Source organism: Nipponia nippon, unplaced genomic scaffold (genome assembly GCF_047370975.1).
Source record: "Nipponia nippon isolate SJK-2023a ecotype South Korea unplaced genomic scaffold, ASM4737097v1 scaffold_2, whole genome shotgun sequence".
NCBI classification, from domain to species: Eukaryota; Metazoa; Chordata; class Aves; order Pelecaniformes; family Threskiornithidae; genus Nipponia; species Nipponia nippon.
Window position 1 is genome coordinate 41469304 of NW_028262336.1, and position 21848 is coordinate 41491151.

Sequence of the window (21848 nt, forward strand, 5' to 3'; positions counted from 1 at the left end):
TTCATGCATGGAAGCGAACAGGCAGTCCGACTTCTGCTAGGAAGGATAAAACGCAGGAAGCCGAGGGAGGGCTGAGCTCAGGACAGACTGTACCCAGGCTTCGGGAGGGTGTCTGGAGCCCAGCCAGCCTTCTGCATCGCGTGCCCTGGAAGGGAATTAATTGTGACTTCTGGTGACGCAGAGAGCCTTTAGGCAATGCTTGTATCACAGGTCCCTATAATATCAGCTCCGTGCAAATCTGCGAGGTGTAAGCCTACACTCACATGGATTCAGCGGAATGAAAGGCAGATGGTGCAGGTGAGCCTCTGCCCCCCAGCAGTCAGGTACATCACATCAGACGAGAAGAAGTGCCTTCTCACTGCCCCACGCAGAGGGTAGCCTGCACTGCCTATTCGGCTTTGTATTACCTCCTTCTTACTTCTCAACAGAAACTTGCAGGCAGAGTATGACCGTTTGAAGCAACAGCATGACCACAAAGGACTGTCTCCACTGCCATCCCCACCGGAGATGATGCCGGTTTCTCCGCAAAGCCCCCGGGATGCTGAGCTCATTGCAGAAGCCAAGTTGCTTCGCCAGCACAAGGGCCGCCTGGAGGCCAGGATGCAGATACTGGAGGATCACAACAAACAGCTGGAGTCGCAGCTGCACAGGCTGAGGCAGCTGCTGGAGCAGGTGAGTCCTCAGGCCTCTCTTCTAGAGTCATCTTCCAAACAGGGTGTGAAGCGTTATCAATAACGACAACAGACTGAGAATTCCTATCTGTAGAGGGTAGTCAGAGAAAAAGATGAAATTGTTCTACAGGCTGCAAGCGAGAAGGTGAAATCAATTTTCAGTGTTCTTATTTAGTCGTCTTCCTTGTTTTATTCAGAATTCAAATCCAGTGTTTGCATGGATGTATTTACTTAAAAACAGACAGAAAATTGTAGGTATTCATGGAATAAATAAAAAAATACAGAGATATAAAGATTTGTGCAACTGTACTGAGCTGTTAGTAACAATCTCTTCTTTTTTTCTTCAATATTCAGCCGCAAGCAGATGCCAAAGTGAATGGTACAACACTGTCGTCTCCTTCTACCTCTTTGCAGAGGTCAGACAGCAGTCAGCCAATGCTTCTTCGTGTAGTTGGCAGCCAGACTTCAGAAACCATGGGTAAGATAACGGAGTTCAGATTGTCATAAAAAATAGTTATAGTCCCATTTTCCAGGAAAAAAAATCCTGAAAGATGGAAAATACTCTGCTCTTCTGTTTAGTTCAAATGAGAATGAAGTAGACGTTTGCAGTGGCCTTTGATGTCATCTGGCTGTTTACATCTTCATTATGGTTCAGGGGTTTGGTGTTGATCATGATGCATACAGTTAGCATGGGTATTTTGACATTAAACACAAAGCTCAGCCAGGGCTTGACTTCTGAAAACAAATATCACTAAAAATCTATTTTATTCAAACTGACTTTCAGCTATTAAGCATGACATGGCTGATTTAAATGTAGACAGTATTAATTATGGCTAAGAGATTAAATATGTAATTAATCATCCCTATGTTAAATGATGTGATCTTATTTTTAATATGTCATGACTCAATCAGTAGGATTGAGCTGTCACTCATAGGCAGTGCTCATCTAGTGTCTTTTCTACATATCACATCAGATGTGATAATGAACATCATATCAGTTGTGAAGTAAGGTTGAGTAATAATATTCTGTAGCTAGAGGCTGGAATTATTATTATTTTGGTACTTTTAGTAACTTCTCTCTAGCATTTTCCTAATTTCCTATAATTAGTAAGTATTTATTACCAAGTAGAAAGGATTTTCTGCTAGTAAAAAAGCAATCAACCGTTGCAGCATCTTTAAGCAAATGTACTTAAATTACTTCAACAAGATAATATTTGAAGTCTGGTGATAATATTCAGCTTCATACACATAAATTTATTTAGCGTATATTAGAGAGAGGCTTTGGGGGAGAGCGAGAGGCTTAAGTGAGAGTATTTCTCTTCACTGCGGTTAGTGAAAGAGTCAATGACAGTGAGAAACTGAACGGGAGGAGACATTCTGCTTTGTCTGAAGTGCCATCGTGGTGGGAGATAGAGCTTGTTCAGGGGGTTTTTCTTCCACCCTGAGCGTAGGCAATAACGTCAGTTTGTGCCATTATCAAACAAGACGAGTTCTGTATGCCCTACAACAAAAAATGTGAAATAAATTTTACCTTTAGAATGCTTAAGTTAAATCCTGGGGGTGAGAGTACAGTCACAGGTAACAGCAATTTCATTTGGATCTTTCTTTCATCGTGTTACTAGTGAGTACATATTTTGCAACAGAGTAGACAAAATGTATCAGTGGAGTAATTTTCATGGCTTTCTGAAGAAATGGCATGAATTTCATCACATAAAATATGTTAATTAAAATACACAAGAAAAGATTGGAAGACGGTGGTTCCCAGCCATTTTATTAAAAGTCTTGTAGTTTCATATTTTATTGTTTAGTAGGACAACATACAATAAGGCACTTCTTTTCATTTGACTCTATATAAAATTATTCCCATTTAACTCGTGAGACTGAAATTAATTATTTAACATGCATATAGTCATATGAACTGCTAAAACTTATTTCAAGCAAATATGTAGACATGAATTGCGGTTTTTTGTTTGTTCGATTGAGCCAATACGTGGAAGGACAGTGAGATGTTGAATCATTATCAGTATGATCGTGTTGAGACTCGGCAAAGCAACACTGTTGGCAGCATGGAGCAGAGCTTATAAAAAGAATTACTAACTGAGCTAACAATGAGCAACTAATTTAGTTTGTCGAGTCTCCTTTCACACCTGAAAGCTTTGCTTGCTAGCCTGAGAGTTTTCTGAAGCGGAAATTAAAATACTCTTGAATTGTGAAGGGAGCCAGAGGGGTGTTGTAAATAATGCTCCCATGTAGCAGGCATGCACCCAGTAATGAGGGAGTCACCATTTTCAAGAAAACACTGAGGATCTCTAGCTCTCTCAGGCAAAGAGGTAATATAGTGGTAGCTTTTATATATTTTTCTTTTTGAAAGGAGACCTTAGTGTTTTTTAATTTGAATGTAGACCCACTGTACTTCTCTGTCTCTCTGCTTTCTCGAGGAGAGATTACTGTAAAAGGTTTTCCACCAGCAGTGTTGTCCAGCCATTTGGTAAAAGCAGCAACCCAGTCAGATCCTAATTTACAAATAGAAAAGCTTATTCCTTGATAACCTCAAATACACCTGGGCAAGGGGAAAGGTTCTACTTTTCTTCTCATAGAGTCCTAACGGGAAAGTCCTGATCTTTGGCCTTTCTCCCCCAGTAATGTAGCAGCAGAGAAGGTTCTCTGAGGCATGTGAGCCAAGAGGTTGTTGCTGAACTTTAATTCGTTGAGGTACCACCAGAATATTTGAGACCCACCCAGCTCTCCAAACCTTTTGTAGAAACATGAATGGGGAAGACTGTTTTGGGTAAAGAAAGGTAACTGAGGTCTGAAGGTATCTTTACTTTTGTCAGGTTGCTTGGCCAATGTCTTATTTTGTCATTTACAAGGAAATGCTCAGAAAAATCATCCAAATGAGAAAAAATAAAAATAATGCATTTTAAATAAAAGATACGGTAAACACAGTTCAGTTTGTATCAGCACTTACCATGACATTTGGAAATCAGTACCTGCCCTCAGTTCTTCTTGGCCAGGACAGCAGAACCACTGCCCTCTTCTTTCAGTCTTTAGGGCCAGGTGGTTTTCTGCAGGCATGCTGATAAGATCCTTGGCCTGGGTAGAAGCAGCAAGATCTCGCTCTGAGTTTTCACCTTGGCATCCAGCAGAGGCTGGAAAGATGTTACTTCTGCTAAGGCACCTCTGTCAGCGCAACACTTGATGCAAAAGTAACTCATGGTGTGAGTTTATTTGTGTGAATCCAGCACCAGTCGAAAGCTGAACAAACTGCAAGCAGTCTCATCAGCTATTTTTAGACGATTAATGGAATAAAAGAAGCTGATACAAAAACCATCACTTATATGAATTAAGTGCTTCTTGCAGACACTTTACCCCACTTACTGTACTGAGTGGGAAAAATTACTCTCGATCAGTAATAACTCTTGTGAAACTCCTGGCCCTAAGGTGAGGCTGACACTAAGCCTAATAACAGGAAATGTATGCAGTCCTGAAGTGTTCCTTTAGCATCTCTTCTAGTAGGCTTTCCACTAGCATGGAGCACTTCAATGTTTAAAGAATGTAAATGCTAACAGAAAATCAGGCAGTTTATTACTCAAGTTGAGTAGGGCAAGACAGGTTAGAATAAAGGATCGTTAAGTCATTTTCAAAGTAAGGTTGTACCTCTCATGGTTATTACAGCAGGCAAAATTGCTTTTGTGTTTTAATAGGGATTAAAGAAATATAGTAAAAAAGGAGAATCTCACTCAAAGTGTATCCTTTAGGTGTATTTTTTTTCCAGATGCTTTATTTGTGTTGGAGGCTAGGGTCTACAGTAAAATCAACATATGGATTTTAGTTATCTGAAACCATGACCAAAAAAAACCCAGTAAAACTAAAATGTATTGAATTTCCCATTAAGCTGCTGCCCTATAATCAGGTTATAGAAATTATTCAGTGGGAGAAATGTATTTCACTTTATTAAACTGCTGCTAAACCCTTTTACAGTACAATTGAATGTTCTTGGAGCACCAATCTGATGCAATTAAACTGTCAGAAATATTAATACTGATGCAGATGAGAATCTGGGTTTCTACTGATTTACGCAGCTAGGCAAAGCAATGCTAACGTGAATCCAGCACTATTAGAAAGCTGCTCAATAGCAGCACTCACAACAGCAATTTCTTTTTCCATTAATAGAATAAGAGAAGCTGAAACGACGAGTGTCATTTATGGAACTAAATGTTCCTAGCAGACATTTTACCCCACTTCTTCTACCAGAGTAGGTTATTTCTTAAATCCCTTTTTATGAATTAAAGTCAGTGTTAATCGCTTAAAATTCATGGTTTAATTTCACTTAGATCCTTAAAAAGAAAGACAAGCATAATAGTCAGCAAAATCCACCTTTAAAATTTTGGTTGTACACTGAGCAGAAAATGTGTTTAAGTGAACAGCCTTAGCTTCATGAAGGACATATGCAATAGCAAGCTGTTAACAAATGGTTTTATAGTGGCTCTCACGCAGTGGTGTGGACTTGCTTTCCAGGCGAGGATGAGCTGCTCAGCCCTCCCCAGGACACAAGCACAGGGTTGGAGGAAGTGATGGAGCAGCTGAACAACTCCTTCCCCAGTTCCAGAGGTGAGCGCTGCTGCCCGTGGCAGATGAGAGGGAAGAAGATAAAAGTGCTTTCTGTTCCTTGATGTTTTCAGGGGGTTATGTTTTAGTTTCAGGTTTTTTGCTGCTCTTTGTTTTCGTTTTAACAATAGCTGTAGAGAAACCTGTCTTACTTAGAGTGGAGAAGCAGCCTGCTCCTCCTTTACCTTAAGCTACCTCCACAGGTAGCCCTTGCTAGATACGTGGATGAAACAATGTCTGTCTGAGACTCTTTTTTCCTGAGCATTTTCTTCTCTGCCGTTTTGCCATGTTTCTTTTCTCACAGCTTTTCTCCTTTTCAGTCAGTCCCTTTGCTGATTTATTTTTAATACATGTCTTAGCACATTTTTCTTCTGTCCTTACCTTTCTCCAAGAAAAAAATAGTTTGAAATAATATTAAAGTTCTGAGTCAAAGTTCTCGACCTTGTAGCACTTGAGTCCGGAGTGATGGAGGAAAAACAACTGGGCTGCTTGTTTGTGCAGCGTAGGCTGCGCTTGTGCGTACAGTCACAGCATTTCTTTCAGTGTTTCCCTTTTGCTCATTCCTGTTGTTTGCTGAAGATAAGCATTTGTATTACTGGGATTTATTTGTTCAACCTTTTTTCATTTAAGAAGGTCTTTTATGAGCCAGAGAAGGTACTCCGCTGCCAAGAAAAATGGCTTAGATTCCTAGCAGGAGATGGGAAGTTTGGGATATTACCTGTTGCTGTGAAAGAAGGCTCAGACATAAACCACTTGGCAAAAGAAAGTCCCGGTATCTGTTGACAGGCTGCTAAGTGGATTTCAGTAGGGGCATAGACGTACTGCAGGGCCCCTTGCACAGGTTTCACATATCACCCAGAGGTTCTTCTTTAGTGGATAAATGCATTAACCATCATGTCAGACTTTCAGTGAAGTCAAGTTCTCTCCATCCTTTGATTTCAAAGCAAGCTCAGCTCTCGCCAGGCATCATCTGTGAGCGGTGGAAAAGGAGAAGGCAGTAAAACCGCATAAGATTTCATGCTATAGATTAAAAGATGGAATCGTTTAGAAAGATATTATTGAAGAAAATATAATACAGTATATTGCTAACTACATTCATCTCCACCTCAATATTATATGAAAAATTCATATGTCCAGCCCTCATTTTTCCTCGATATTAATTATCAGAGACAACAGATGAAAAATCTTTAAAATATTAGTATGTAGATAAAAATTTACTTATTTTTAAAGTTGCTGTGTACACAAGGTTGCAAGAGACAGTGCTTTCTTATCAGTGACCATCATTTGTGTAAATATATTGTATTTAGGAGATCTTGCGTAAGCGTACGTGTCTAGATGTAGACACCCCACGTGTTACGATACTCACCAAATGTGGTGTCTAATTTGAAATTATAGCTGATGACACTGACAAGCAGTGTTTCTTTTTAAAAACAAGCTTAGTTTTAAGTAAAATAGGAGCAATTTGCGAAACAACAGTTAATGAGATATTTGAAATACAGTGGTTCGTTTCCTGTGCATAAATAGGTAGAGATCAGTCTGTTAGGTATCACTCCCTACTGACTGAGAATAGAAAAGGTTTTAATTTTATTTTATTAGTGAAAAAGACAAAGCTTCATGAATCAAAATGACAGAATATAAAGTTTAGTGGAAAAAAAAAAGATTTGAAATGGGTTACATCAGTTAATATTTTAATTCCTTAAGTTAAGCTATAACTTCACATTTTCATTCTGGTGATGCAAAATGTGGTCATTTAAATACAGGGAAAGAATGTATTCCCTTATTGTGTTTCTCCATTCAGTAACTATGTTAAAAGTGCAGTATGTGATCACAAGCATCCCTAAAAGAGATTGCAGCTTATACGCTTTCCTGCCTGGCTAGCAGCCGTAGAGGACAAAAATACTCTCTAGCTGCGTGGAGGGCCGTGAGTGAGGAGGAGGCACAGTCTTTGTTTGACATGTGTCTTCTTCTGTCCTCCTCAGCCAAGCCGTGAGAGGAGCTGCTGGTGCAGCAGCCAGGAGCAGGCCTAGGCCGTCAGGCAGAGTCAGGTCTCCCACAGGACTTTTCTTCTGGGCCTGACCAAGGCACTTTCAGGCTGAGCCAGAATCTGCCTCTTCCTCTCTCTTTGGCTACACAAAAAGATTAGTCCATCTGGGAAAAAGTCATTCACTTTTTGGAGAATTGTACCAGGTTTTTGGCTGAAGAGATTAGGATCTCGATTAGGTTTCTCTGTTTGTCATGTATCTTTTGATGCATTTCCGCCAACACCAGGTTTGTATAGTTGTTTTTTGTTGAGGAATAGGAATGATCAGGCCCTCTGTGAGAAATAGTTTGTCCTACAGCCAGTGCAAATGGATTTCCATTTACTCGTTGATATAGAAGGCTACTGACATTGTCAATTTTGCTGAGTTCTCGTGCAAACTTTAGTTATTGGAGTTTTTTCTGCTCCGTTTTAATGATTAAATGATGTTCAACTGATACTCGCATAAAGCAAGCTTACATCCACAGCTAATTTGCCGCAGCCTCATGTAGACCTTCATTGTGAGATGAAGGATGCTGTGGTCAGTCAGATTCCATGGGCGTCAGGGATATGACTTACAATTTACAGGACTGCAGGAAAGAGAAAAGGAAGCAGGGTCGAGTGGTCTCAACAAACCACTGAATCAGGGGCCTTTTTGCTGTTGAGAGATCTGTTGAGATCTGTTGAGAAATCTGTATCTAACGTTTCCAATCTATAATAAAAGATCAAAGTGTAATTGCAAAAGACTGAAAGCAGTTTGGCAAAGCAGCCTGAGAAGAGGGCATAGTGTAAGGATTCAGACGTGGTGCAAGTAATATTTTATTTCTTTGCATTACAGATTGCATTGAATCTCAAGCTATTTGTAGGTATTCAGGAAACAGAACAATAAGCCCAAACAAGCAATGACACAGATCTATAAAGAATACATTTTCTTATATTAATTCTTATTAAGTAGAATTAAAAAATTGCCAGATGCAAGAAACTCAGTCATCCCAGTCTGGCATTCAGAAGTGTGTTGTGATACAGGAGCTTATGAAATATTATTTGAAAGGTGAATTCAAACTACCTGGGTAAAATGGCACTGCATGTGATGCATACTATCTTTAGGAATTAAAACTAGAAGGAAAATGGATTAAATGCCCAAGATTTACTAGTACTAGAAGCAGCTTTGTTTATTTCTATACTAATGCTGTAGAAGGAAAAGTCTGCTATGATATTCATAGGCCATGCAATTCCAGAAGAGCTGCAGAGGACACAGGGCACACATCAAAACCTACCTAGATTGAAAGTGAGAATAACAAAATGAAATCCAGGAAGGGACAAACATCCATACAAATAACGTGAAATTTCTACATGGAATCAATTGAGGAAGTTTAGGGATGTATTAAAAGGCCTGGGAAGTTACATGAGACATTAAATGGCCTGTAAAAATAAGCATGTTAAATTTCAAGCTAAATGTCCAGTTCCAGCATGTCACAGCATAGGGACTGATATGCCGTTTGAATCAGGGACATAATTCTGGCTGTCCTGTTGCCATTAGGATAACGACAGCTTGGAGGAGTGCAGAACTATATGACAAGAGCAAACTGGATTCTGAAGGCTTTGGTTCGTGAGAAAAGTTCAGAACTGAATAAGCAGTGAAGAGAGAAAAGGACTGAATTTCTGTGCTTGGGTGCACAGGTGTATAGTTGAACATCACAGGATACAAATTAAAACCCAAATATTTAGTCTAAATATCATCAAAAGCATCTGAAGAGTAAGATTTGCTCAGGTTGGGAAATAGTTTTATAAAGCAAGTAGTAGCTCTTATTTTGGACTTCTGAAACAAAGCAGTAAAATGTAGTAGTAATTAATTGTCACTTACCTGGAGATAGATTCAGTTTGATTATGATATTTTCCAAGCTTTTGCTGCATAGAGTTGTTTTTAAAAGGGCATCAAGGCTTCATAGCATCCCTTTGAATGTATTTTAGAGAAGCATGTGTTAAACAAGTCGTGTCATAGACCTTCATAAGGAGATCTCAGATGCAATAACTTGTGTTACAATATATCTTATATAGTATTTTTTTTGTTTCTTCAGTTTAACCTTTTGGCAGTTATTGGCATTTCCTAAGGAGCTGAGGACCTCCATGCTCCTTGCACAGCTGACTGTTGGTGCCGAAAGCTGTTTCATTTCTGGAGAGGGAATTTCTGCTGAATACCTGATGATTGCTGTCCTTCAGGAATTTTTCTTTCCTTTTAATCTACAAGGTTTCCCATCCATTCCTCTTTTACTTTGCTGCTCCCAGCAAATTCACAACTGCTGCAGCTGCTTCGAACAGCTGCTGTGCTAACTCAAAACATATGTGAAAGCCAGAGGTCTGACATTTAGTGGAAATCTACCATTAAATACCACCTCAGTGGTTTATTTGACCCTGCTTGATAATGGGCCACAGAGGAAAACATTTCACGCTGTATTTGTGCCCAAGCTACTAAATCTCCAGGGAACTGGTTCACAGTTAGAAAGTAAGATTGGCAGGCCAGTATTTTTAAAGCCAAATTCCTCTCTCCTGCAGCACTGAGGACAAACAAGTTGCACTGCTTCAGGTGGATCTCATGGTGGACCAGGCTGTGTTGTGTGGTTATGGTTTTGTGGCAAATGCTTTCTATGAATGAAGCTCGGAGAGGAATTCAGAAGTCCTTGAGCCAACTGAGGTTGGTGAGAGAGCCGCCCAGGCTTTTAATGCAGAGCCCTTGCTGGTGGATAATGAGGAAGTGGGAGCCAAGAAGTGGTTAGAAATGAGACCGTGATGGCTTAAAAGAGCTAAGAGGCCATGACATCACATGAAAACATTTGGAGAGGGGTCGGTGCTCACCATTATTATATAACATAGTATTGCTTAATACAGGTGTTGTCTTGTGCAGTGAAATTACAACACCCCACAGCAATACATAAATGGCACTAAGAATAGCACCATCTTTTACAAGTTTTGTTTTATTTTTATCTCAGTCACATAAAAACACACCAGACACATTCTCTCCTCTCACTCTTGCATCAGCCAGGCTCTGGCATGAATGGGACTAATGTCCTCAGTGGAACTAGCAACTTTCAGCACTGCAAATAATGCAGTTTCTCTGACAACAAAACATCTTCTGACGCAGACTTTTCCTTTCACACTTTACTGAATCAGTGGAAGAGTACCCTGGAGTTATTATACTGTAGGGTATACTGGAAGTACTCTTCCAATTGAGCTACCCTGGCCTCTTCGGGACTGTATCCCCTTCTCTGTGCTGTGGTCCTACATCCCACGTCAGTGAGCCCACATGACTGAGATCACTTATTACTCCCCTGTGGCACAAGAGTACTGAAGCGGCTGAGCTTCTCTGCAGATTTCTGCTAGGATAGTGATGGGGAGGACTAGATCTTTCGTGATTTATAGTGCTCAGTCCTGATGTAAATTGAGAATACGTTAATAAATTTGATAAAACTTCAAGGAACTTTTTTCTAAGAAGAAAAGCTGTTTGCAGATCCAGATCTCTCCCCTCTGCAGCCCGTCCCTCTTCTGGCAGTGTAGTAGATGCTTTGTGCTCTCTGCTTTGATCTGAATCTGCATAGATGCATGAAGTTTTTATTAGTGCCTCTGCTTTCACGTTTGATTTGATCACTCTCTCTGTACCTTTGCCTGTGATACAATGTTGTGTAGATTTCCAAAAAAGAAAAAGAAAGACAGACTCTTCTGTTTTTTAAGGGCAGGAAATCTTGATTTGAGCAGGAATAATAGATAATTAGGCACCCATGGATTGTGTATCAGTATTTTGATGCCTTATAGAATACAAATTTTCAGAACAGCAATAATACAGACAATCTTCTTCCTCTGCAATTTATGCCAAACCATACTTCTTGCCTTAAAACTTGGAGACACGCATTCATTCATATGCAAAGAAGAAAATAAAGTAAAATCCATTAAACCCTTTTTAATCTTCCTCCAAAAGAAATTAGCTCTTAGTGTAGTAGTGCTACTCTTTGTTGCATTTAACAAATTCCAGGGCTGATTGCTCACCACAGACTTTCCTCACCAGCTGTTCTATGTGGCGCAGAGCTATCCCAGTTACCTTTAAATACATTCATTTTCAAGCAGAACCCAGTCTGTCTCATGTAGATATTTAAATTAGACACTGTGTAGCTGCAATTTTAGGTGCTTGTGCAGACAGTTGGGCATTTCTTAAGACCTCCAAAAGGATCCAGTATTTTGCATGTAGGCAGCTCCTTCTCCCCTCTTGATCCAAGCTATACTGTCTTCTGCTGGATCTCATTCATGCCCCAGCACTCTTGCACGCCCAGCTGTTCGATACTGCAGTTTCTGGAGGCCTTAGGTAGACCACCTACTCACCTAAACCTTGGGGCTCTTCCTCAGAAGACGACCAAAGTACGCAATGGATTTTATATCTTCATTTTCAAGGATTTTCTGTTACATGATTTCTATTGGTGAGAGGTTCTCATCTTCCCTCCTGGGAGGCATTTTTTAGGGAATTCATGGCTCCTGATAAAAGTGCCAGAAGAGTTTGCAGGCTGCGTAGGCACTCATGTAAGTCCTAGAGAGTTAGGCAGGCCTGCAAGGTGGAGTCCTTAGAACTGCAGCGACATCTCTCCTGGCGGTCAAGCTCTCTCTGGTACCTCTGTGCACCACCAGCACGTGTGGTATAGGCATAACCTGAGTCAAGGCTCCCCTTAGGACCAGAATAAAAACCCGCATGCAGAGCGTGACTTCAAACCTGTTGTTGTTATTTCTAATAGTAAGTATGCTGTTGGGGAGAGGGGAAGGAAGGGAATAAAACTTCCTCTGTTGAGTAAATCGTAACCTTTGCTGTCCAGGCCTGCCAGAGGTTGCCCCAGCCATCTCCATTGCCTGGAGCTGGTGGTGGAGCGGTGGCTCTGCCCTGTGGTGGTCAGTGATGCCGCTCACTTCCTCCGCCCCCTCCTCCTCTCCTTTACCACCTCTGCTCAGCTTTGCTCTGTTGCTGACCCTTGTTCTGCTCCTTGTAAAATACCTGCAAAGCTATTTATTGCCTTCCTTCCCTTCTCCTGCAGGCTGCCATACCTAGAAAAAAACTCTACAGCAATTAGGTTACTGTTCTGCTGACCAGCGTGTTCTCCTGTATGTATCTGTCTCTCTCCCCGTTGTCCCATACGTCATTTGCAATTAGATCATTTACAACAGCTCTGGGGCAAAGATCATCCTCTTTCTTGAACAGCATCTACCGCAGTCACTTTCTCGCCTAAGACTGCAAGTCTGGCAGTACCAGTGCTGGCAGTAATGTGCCAGTGACACTGGGACGCTGCTTCTGGAGTCTTATTGTCACCGGCTGCGCGATGGGAATGGGGGCGGGGGCATGTTTCTGCTGTTGATTGACACCTGGCTTTCTTTTTTTAAAAACAAATATACTATGATAAGTGTTTGAGAAGAATCGGTATGATCAAAGTATGGCTTCTGTGAAGGCTCATCAGGAACTTCTTTTTAGCTAAACCCATTAATGGCTCCTCCCCTTTTTCCCCTTGGATTTTTTTTTCTCCCTTTCTCCCTCTGCCACCTCAGTTTTACCATGCTTGCAGATCAACTTGTTGGAAACATCTTTCGGTATATATTTATCTAGAATGTGAGCACATTATATTCCAGTGTATAGCTCTAGGTATAAAATGTGTGTGTACATATATGTGTATATATGAACATATACCTGTATATAAGTATGTAGGCCATAATAAAATGTGAAGTGTCTGGTTGAATTAATTTAACATTGGGGAGACATGATTTTACCATTAATATGAAACATGATTTTTTACCACTAATACTGATTAGTAGAAGTACTCAAATTGAGGAAATTTGGATGCTCAGAAAGTGAATTCAGATGTTCTCTACCATCCTTATCCTTTAACTGAAAGGCCTGTAAATTGGTTTTAGCGGTTTTCTCAAGTGTTTTTGCTAGGTTAGAACCAAGCTGCAGATTACAGAACTGTTGTTGAATAAATCAGCTCAGAATCATCAGTGGATTTCAGTGCGCTTTCAGTCTTTGTTTAAAGCAGAAATGCGGTTATTTTATATTTAATTCCTAAATGGAAATTGAAGTGTCTCTTAACAGTATGAAATATATATTCACGTGTGGTTTTTTTCCTTTCTTTTCTGATATTTCTTCCACTTCCTCTCTCTGTTCCTAAAGGACGAAATGCCCCTGGAAAGCCAGTGAGAGAGGTTAGTGAGATGCAGGCTCACTGCCATGGCTTCTGTTTGTCACAGCTTGCTTTCTGTGCCCAGCATGCGTGTGACGGCAGCACGGGTTCGCTTGGGTTTGGTGAAGGGCGGGGGCGGATTTATTTTGCTTCGGGTTTTGTTTGATTTTGCTGAGTGCATTCCCCATGTGTGCTCTAACAGTAGCGTACCTCTCAACTTTCAATGGAGACAGTGTCAGCTCAGGGATCTGCATTTTCTTACATCCTCCCAGAGGTGGAAACTCAAGAATGGGGAGGAGAAAATAATACATTGAAATTAAGCCTCTGTCTGATAAACGTGGTCAGCAAATACGCTGCAGTCATTGAATTATGTTCTGTTGCTCTTGTGTGTAAGCACGACAGGGAGACCCACATCTCTTGCTGTTCTGCTTACATACCCGCAATTGTATTTACATAAATGTGCCAATATACCAACCATCATCTCCAGTTATTAAATAGTTTTTTTCTTTTCCTTTAGAACAGTGAGAGTTGAGAGGTATAAGAGGTTCAGGTGTTTTAATTTCCTGATATACTATTGTAGAATGAAGAATGCTGCTAACATTCACGAGCTCCGCAGTGTTGTATTCAGCAATGCGAATGGGCAGTGGTTTTCACTGTGCACTTTGGACATGGTTGGTTTCATGCAAAATAGATTTTAGAATTTGTACCTCGCTGCTTGTCAATGGAGGAAAACGTTTTGTGCTGTGTTGTCATAGCACCTTTGAAAGGATTTCCAGAGAGCCTTGATTTTTCCTCTGTGAAGCTGCTCTTGACTCACCAACCAGATACAACGTTTGAAAGATGAATTGCTAGTGAAAATTATTACTAAAGATAAAATATTCAGAGATTGCCTGAGTGCAATTGCAAGTAGCTGTGAAATGACCTTTCCCGCGCAGAAGGTGTTCGGTGTGGATGAGGCAGAAATTGAAGGGTAGCCCAGTTTGCAAACTTCTGCTGGTGTGGAGAGGGGGGCTCACGGAAAAACTGCAGTGGGGTTTTTAGCAGAGCTGTTGCGAACCCCCAGTCACTGACAGGCTGCCTTGGGTAAGCCGGGATTCGTTCTAATGCGTTGCCTTGTACTACAGTGGTTCTCTGCATCGGCAGTAGGAGCTGGCACAGGTCCAGCCACTTTGAGGAGTAAGATCCTCAGTGCAGATTAAGTCTGTCCTCAGATGGCAAGTCCTCTCATACAGAGCAAAAAAGCGTGCTTGGGATATCATCAACAGACTGCACCAGTCCAGACATTTTGTAGAAATGATTCCATATTCAGCCCTGCATGTTCTTGGGTCATACAGTCTGAGAATTGTTCTGCAATTCAGCAAAACAGGTTGTTTTGCCCACTATCGTCATTCATATTTATGTATATTATCCAGAAAAAGCTTCTGCTGCTAAGGGCATATTTGATACAATTAATTAAAAAAAAAAAATTAGGAAAATGGGCTTGTCCTACCTGATCAGATTCCAGCAGCTTAACCCTAAAAAAGTTGACTTCTTCAATGAATTGCTCACCGCTCTCCAGCTGTATTTGTGCTCGCTGATGGTTCCAGAGGGGGCTTGGTAACTGGCAGAGCTGAATATAGAACGCAATTCTCCACCTGCTTATGGATTGTATGAGCTAAGGTATAGAACAGCTTTTGCTTTATGCGTGAATCCATTTGTACAAAGGGAGATCATGCAGTTTTAAACCTACCCAGCCAGGTTTTGATCCCATTACGCACATTAGGTATTGTCTTTGTGGGTAATCCCATGGATTTCGTGGCATTACATGATATGAATAAGGGTATCAAAATCCAAGCCACCAACAGGAAGGATTTTTCTTTTGTCGAGAAAGGGTTAGAAATCTGTGCTGCTAAAAAGGCACTGTTGTTGTGTTGGGGTTTCTTAATTTACTTTCTGTCCACTCTTTCCAGTCTGAATGCTCCACATTTATTTCTCTGACAAGCTGGAGTGTAAGATTGGTATTCAGTTACTGCGCCCTCACCCAAGGGCCTTAATTCCAGTAGAAGCTCTACAGCAAATTCAGCAGATGTGAAACGCATCATTCTGTGTGTGACCAGAAGTGATGAAGTTAGTGTCTGCAGAAATAGGTGTCTTCTGCTTTCAAAGCAAATGCACCTGTGTTAATACTCCCTCCATTTTACAAGTCTAAGTTAATACTGTCCATGTCCATTTTGAGCTTTATTGCTGTATTTCAAAGTGTATGCTAGTTTTTTCTTACACAGTAGCATCTTTCAACCTTGCAGTGCCTCAAGCATGGAGAAAACCTTTTCAGCTTTAATGTTTTTTAAAAAAAAAAAAGGAAAGAATGGAATTAATGCCTTCTTTGGTGGCATTACTTTAAAATATGAATAATAACGAGTTGCAAGCTATGATATATTTTCCTAAGTGCTTTTAGAACAGTATTTTTCTCATTTGCTTCTTAATTAAAAATGTCAATGTCCTGTGTTTCAGCCTTAGAGAGGGCAAGTAAGCAGTATTCAATAGAAGCAGCAGAGCTATACAGAAACAGTCAGCGAATCTGAGCTCTTATTTAGGTAACAGGCATTATAGAAGAGGGTGCGTTCATTGCACATACAGTACCAGGAAATTATTGCATATGTTGTTCTTAACTGTTTGCAGTCTTGATTGACCTAGCTGTTACTCCCATCTGCAAGAGAGGCAAAAAGCCTGCTGGCGATGCAGTGACAGCCAGCTGAGGGTTCACCAGTTGAGCGGCTGGAGCACAGCTATATTGCCCATTCTTCTGGCCTGTCCTCCCATCCCGTCACTGTCCTGGAGACTGCGGTCCCCAAGCTGTCGCACTTTACAGTCCAGCTATTAACATAAACTGCAATCAGCAGTGGTTTATGGTCATGCTGTGAACTGTAAACTCAGATGGCTCAGGAGGAGACCCGTGATTGTTCAGTTCTTCTGCAGAGGAAATTAAGACCTGTGCTGAGAGGTGGCGTGGATGGTGTGGGGGAGAGGGAGTCGTATCTTGATCACCCCAGCATGCCTCTGTGCAGCTTTTGTGGAGGGAGATCGGATTCGAAGCATGGTTATTTCAAAAACATGGTGGCAATTAACAGAGAAAATAAAAAAAAAATAGCAGACATTCCTGTAATTTTTATGCATTAAAAGAATACCAAGGGATGCCTGGATGCATAAGGTCATCTTGGCCCGTGTTTTAGTTGCCTGAACAATTTAACAGTTTGCACCTACTGTGGCATACTTGTGAAAGACTTTTTCTATATTTTTGATTGAAGTTATTCTTGCTAGACCTAGACTCTTTCTATAAAAGCAGCTTGCCTTTGTTACCTTTACAGCTCTGTACCTGGCAGAACAAAATAGTATTAACAAAAACTGATTTTTTTCTAAAGATGGGGTTTAGCAATTTGGGTTGCTCTAAGTCCATGGGAAGGTGATCACTCTTCCTGAGCTGGGAACGAGTGGTGTTGGAGTTTGTGCAGAGCCCTCGGGTCCCATCGTTGTTTCTAGAAACAACAGATCGCAATGAATCTGAACGAGAGACCATGATCCCACAGGCAGCAGTGCCTCTCACGGCTGGCTACCCAGTTACGACTCTCACCACCTCCCTGTCTCATGTCTGTAGGTTGCTGCAGGTGAGGAAAAAGAAGAGTGTTTAAAGTCTAGAGATTTCTTGAAAGTAGTTTGCAGAGTCAGGATGTTTGTGGGGATGCTGCAGGTCACTCTGGTTATACCAGGGTTGTTCCAATAAAGCCTTTGATAGCACACGCTACAAATGCACCTGAGCCACGTCAGAGTTTTGGGTAAGTAGAGCAAACCAGTGGCAGTTACCTTTCTGTTTACATAAGCATCTCCCATCTAAAATACGTTCTGTTTCCATATGACTGTCAGATTTTTACTTTCCATGGTGTAATTTGCTGGATTGATCTCAGCCTGCATGGTGCCAGTAAGAGAGATTATCCCCTACATCTAAAATAAATGTGGTAGCATACATTTATTTTAAAGTAAGGAGTGTTGACCAAAACTTGGCAGGAATTTTTCATGTGCTGTTACTTGATGTGCTGATGAGCAAATTACAGGTTTTTGCTTAGGATGAATAAGATGGCTATACATGAGTGATTTATGGATGAAATTGCTGTTTGATGCATCTGTTTCTATGTGCATTAGTGCAATTAGGAAAATGTCACCAGATTAGGACCAAGTATTTCTTTGTATCGGTATCTGGCAAACTGTGCCACGCACAGCACAGCTCACTATCAAACATCCAGCTTGTTGACTAGTTATCGTTTAGATACGGCGTAGTTTGTGTAATGACTGCTACATTTAAAAAAAAACAAACAAACAAAAACTTAAAAAAACTAGTATTTGAATGTAAGAGGTGGTAGTAGTTCTCCAGAAGAAACAAACTTCTCTGGATATTTCTCAGGTAATTTTTTTCTATTCTGTAAATGTTGATGAATATTAACTAACGTCACTGCAAGCTCCTGTGTAATGTAGAAATGTCAACAGTGCATGACTACCATAATATTTAAACATTTGGAAGAGGATGGTGAGTTTGATTTGCACCACAGGAAAAGGTTCATTCCTGTTGTTAGAGAAGACAGTTGTTTCAGGAGGGACACCCAGCGTGTCTGTGGGCAATGGTAACAGCCAGGCTCCAGCACATTACAGGTAGGGACTGCATGAAAGATCTCTCCTGGATACCCTGGTCATGTCCTTTTTTTCATGTGGATGCTCCTTCCTCAAGGACCATGGCAAGGACTCGGCATCCAGGCTAACACAAAGTATTCCTGGGAAGCAGAGGTGTGGGCAGATGGCGTTGCACCTCCCATGTTTTTCCAGACAAATATTCTATCGCCAGTACTCTCAGGGAGTAAATCAAACCCCTCAAGCTATAGCAACATATAATCTTATTGAGTAATACTTCCCCTGTTATATACTTTCCATTGCTGGCACTCTACAGCTTGGGGACTTCTTGAGTTGGAGGTCATATGCTCTTCTTTGCATCTAAATAAATCTTTCTTCAGTGATTATTTTCTAACTCCTTTTTTAACTCATTTATGTGTTTGGCCTCAGCATCAGCCTGTGGCGATGAGTTCAGTAATACAATTATGTGCTGTGTGGAGTATAATTTCTTTCTGCTTGTTTTAAGACCTTCTGTCTGCTCGTTCCTCCTTGTCCTTGCAAGAAATTTTGAATGCTCAGTCCTTGGTTTGGATGCTCATCTTGTAGAGTGCCTGGATCTCTGTCGTATTCCCTCTTCAGTCATATTTTTTCAGGAGGGAGATTCCAGATGGGATTCAGCTGTTTAAACCGTGATGTGTCTGTCGTTTGGGATGCCATAGGATTTTTGAGACAGTCATAGAGGGCTGCAAATCTGACACAGGACTTGCAGGAGACCCACACACATCTGAACAGCTGCTGGAGACCAGGCCAAGGGTCTAAAATGGCAACTTTTGGCAATTTAATGTTCCTGCCTTCAAGTCTGTTTAGGCTCTAATTGTGATGAAGCCATTTCTTACTGCTGATCAGCATTGCTACCTTTCCTTTCCATTTGCAGCGGTGGTAAAATGAGTGTGAGAAGTTGTTACAGGTTTCATCTCCAGAATTGTGCTCTGTGTTTGTTTATCACTTCTGTGTAGGAGGATCACGTGTGGTGGTTATAGCATTTTAGGACTTCACAGTGGTTACGGGTGAGAGAAATGCACAAATGAACCACTGTGTAGTACTCGATAATTGTGGCATCTTTGTTTCTGCTGGACTGCTGTCTGGAAAGCAAAGGATATTTTATAAACTATTGAATAAACTGCAGCCGTTTAGTTTGGTCATCATTTTAGCTACCTGCACAGGTATCCTGCTGGGACCTCTTGGGTTTAATGATTTAGTTAATTAATGCTGATCTATGTGTTTCTGTTTTTCTCCTTGATAGAACATTGAATGGTCAAACACTTGCAGCACCAGTTGGAAACTTTTCTGTGATGTCAGTGGATTTAATCGTTGCTTTTGATGAAGATTCGTAATTGATGCAGCTTCACTGCTACGGGGAGGGGGGAGGTTTCGGGAAAAAAAACATGCTGGCTTATTGTCAACCTAGTTCACCCTAGCCATTCAAGCCAGTATTGCTGTTAAGTGTTCTGCAAAACTGGAAACTTTTGCTAACAACAGCGTATTAGACTCATCCAGGAGCCTTTTGGAAAGAGCACTCCCCGGTGTACTCCACTGGGGATGGCGGTGAGCGGTACACGGAGAGTGATGGTTCTGTGCTCGGCCGTTTCTGTAAAATGTTCCTACCACTCTGCTGCCCTGTCTTCCTCCTTTAATTTCCTCTTCTTTGACTTTCTTTTTCAGGCCACAATGTAGGGAGCCTTTTCCACATGGCAGACGACTTGGGAAGAGCGATGGAAACCTTAGTGACAGTGATGACCGACGACAAGGTGTTAGAATAGCAAGATGTGTTTTACAACTTCAGGCGTCCCGCATGGTTTTTATAATATTCATACTACAAAGAGGATTAGACTGTAAGAGTTTACAAGAAAACAAATCTATATTTTTGTGAAGGGTAGTGGTACTATACTGTAGATTTCAGTAGTTTCCTAAGTCTGTTACTGTTTTGTTAACAATGGCAGGTTTTACACGTCTATGCAATTGTACAAAAATTATAAGAAAACTACATGTAAAATCTTGATAGCTAAATAACTTGCCATTTCTTTATATGGAACGCATTTTGGGTTGTTTAAAAAAATTTATAACAGTTATAATGAAAGATTGTAAACTAAAGTGTGCTTTATAAAAATAATTGTTTATAGAAACCCCCTTAAAAAAACCACAAAAAAAATACTGAGGCAGTGCATTTGTTTAGTATCATTTCAGCTCTGTAACTGCATCAGAGAGATTCATGTTCTGTGTTCTTTTCCTTGCCTGTCAAAAAGAAAAAAAAAAGTATTTCCTGCAGCGACACCAAAATGGCCAACTTACATTTCTCATTGGTTTTGTCTGACTAGGGCTGGCTTAAAAATAAACTATCCTGAACTTCCAATGAAGGTAGTTATTTCACCTCTTTCCAATAAAATTAAGAATTACATTAATCACACAGCTAGTTTGCAATAATTAAATGAAAGAGCACATTACATGACAGAGCCTGCAAAAAAATTAATGAAAAAAAGCAAAAGAAAAAACCCAGAAGAAAGAAGGAAAGAGTTTAATGACCATCCTATGTGCCAGCGTTTCCTCTGCTGACTGAATTCCTGAATGTTATTAGTAAAGGAACGTAGAAACTGCCTTACCGGACTAAACCTTTGGACCTCGGTGTCCGGTGCCCCGCTGGCCATGGCCAGCAGCCAGTGCTTCAGCAGGAGCTGGGTACAGTTCTCCCCCACCTGCTGCCGCTGCTCGCATCACCTTTGCTGCAGAGGAGAGGAGAAAGGGAGAAGTTGCCTCCTGACCCCCTGTGGGATCAGCTTCTGACCCGAAACACAAGTAGGTTACTCACAGAGCATCTTGGCTTCTCCAGCTCCCAGTGCTGTTGATGAGCATAAAGCTCCTCGATCCTCTGGCAAATAAAACCAGAGCTTTCCACAATGTGTGTCTCAGCCTGCTACAGCAGCCGGTCCCAAGGAGCTGTAATGCTGCGAGCAATCTTTGGGAAAGGCTGTAGAAGAGTTACTGCTGTCCTTGCGCGCGTATGGTGATCAGGTGAAGGTAGCCACACTGCTCCATGAGATGTTCATCACCAAAACAAAGGCCCTGGTCCTTTCTCCTTCCCCATTTCTCTCTACAAGTAATCCCACATAATTAACAATAAAGTGAGAAAGAGAGGAACTGATAGCGAAACAGATTAGCCAGCTTGAGTGTAGCTCCTGAGAGGTAGGTTTGGGTATGAGGTGCTGTCAGCAAAAGCTTTACCACTTCATTTTCTTAACCAGCTTTTAATTTTACCTTAGAATACGTAGAAACACACCATCTGACTTTATATTGCAAGAGTAAAAAATCTGTTACCTCTTCTTGTATGAAGTGTAATTAAACTTGGGAAAGATTTTATTTTGAATGCTAGTTAACATTGAACATGGCTAGTCATGCTATTTCTACCTCACTTTGGTTTTGTGGTGTTCCTGACGATTCCGTACAGATAATGTTACATCATCACCACGTGTCCATTGTGTGACCAGGTCTCATCGTTTAAATAATACCAACAATGATAATCATTTACAAAACATAAGTAGATCCCCCCAAACCTATGCTTTCCTAATAAAAAGCTTTTTTAACACTTTATTACAATGGGAACCCTCGGTATTTCTCATGGTCTTTTTTATCAGAAGGTTTAAATTGAGATCTGAGAAAGAAAAGGGT

General features: G+C 40.9%; 1 protein-coding gene across 10 annotated transcripts in view; it reads left to right on the top strand.

Annotated features, from left to right (window-relative positions):
• Window positions 1–20751, top strand: part of DMD (dystrophin) — a 1304666-nt gene extending 1283915 nt beyond the window's left edge. For all 10 annotated transcript variants that reach the window (XM_087759563.1, XM_087759562.1, XM_087759568.1 and 7 more), the window contains 4 exons: window positions 429–672; window positions 1026–1149; window positions 5190–5282; window positions 19851–20751. In XM_087759563.1, the coding sequence (XP_087615689.1) occupies window positions 429–672; window positions 1026–1149; window positions 5190–5282; window positions 19851–19948 (559 nt within the window). In that variant the 3' untranslated portion in view covers window positions 19949–20751. The remainder of the gene's footprint in view (window positions 1–428; window positions 673–1025; window positions 1150–5189; window positions 5283–19850) is intronic.
• Window positions 20752–21848: the final 1097 nt, after the last annotated feature.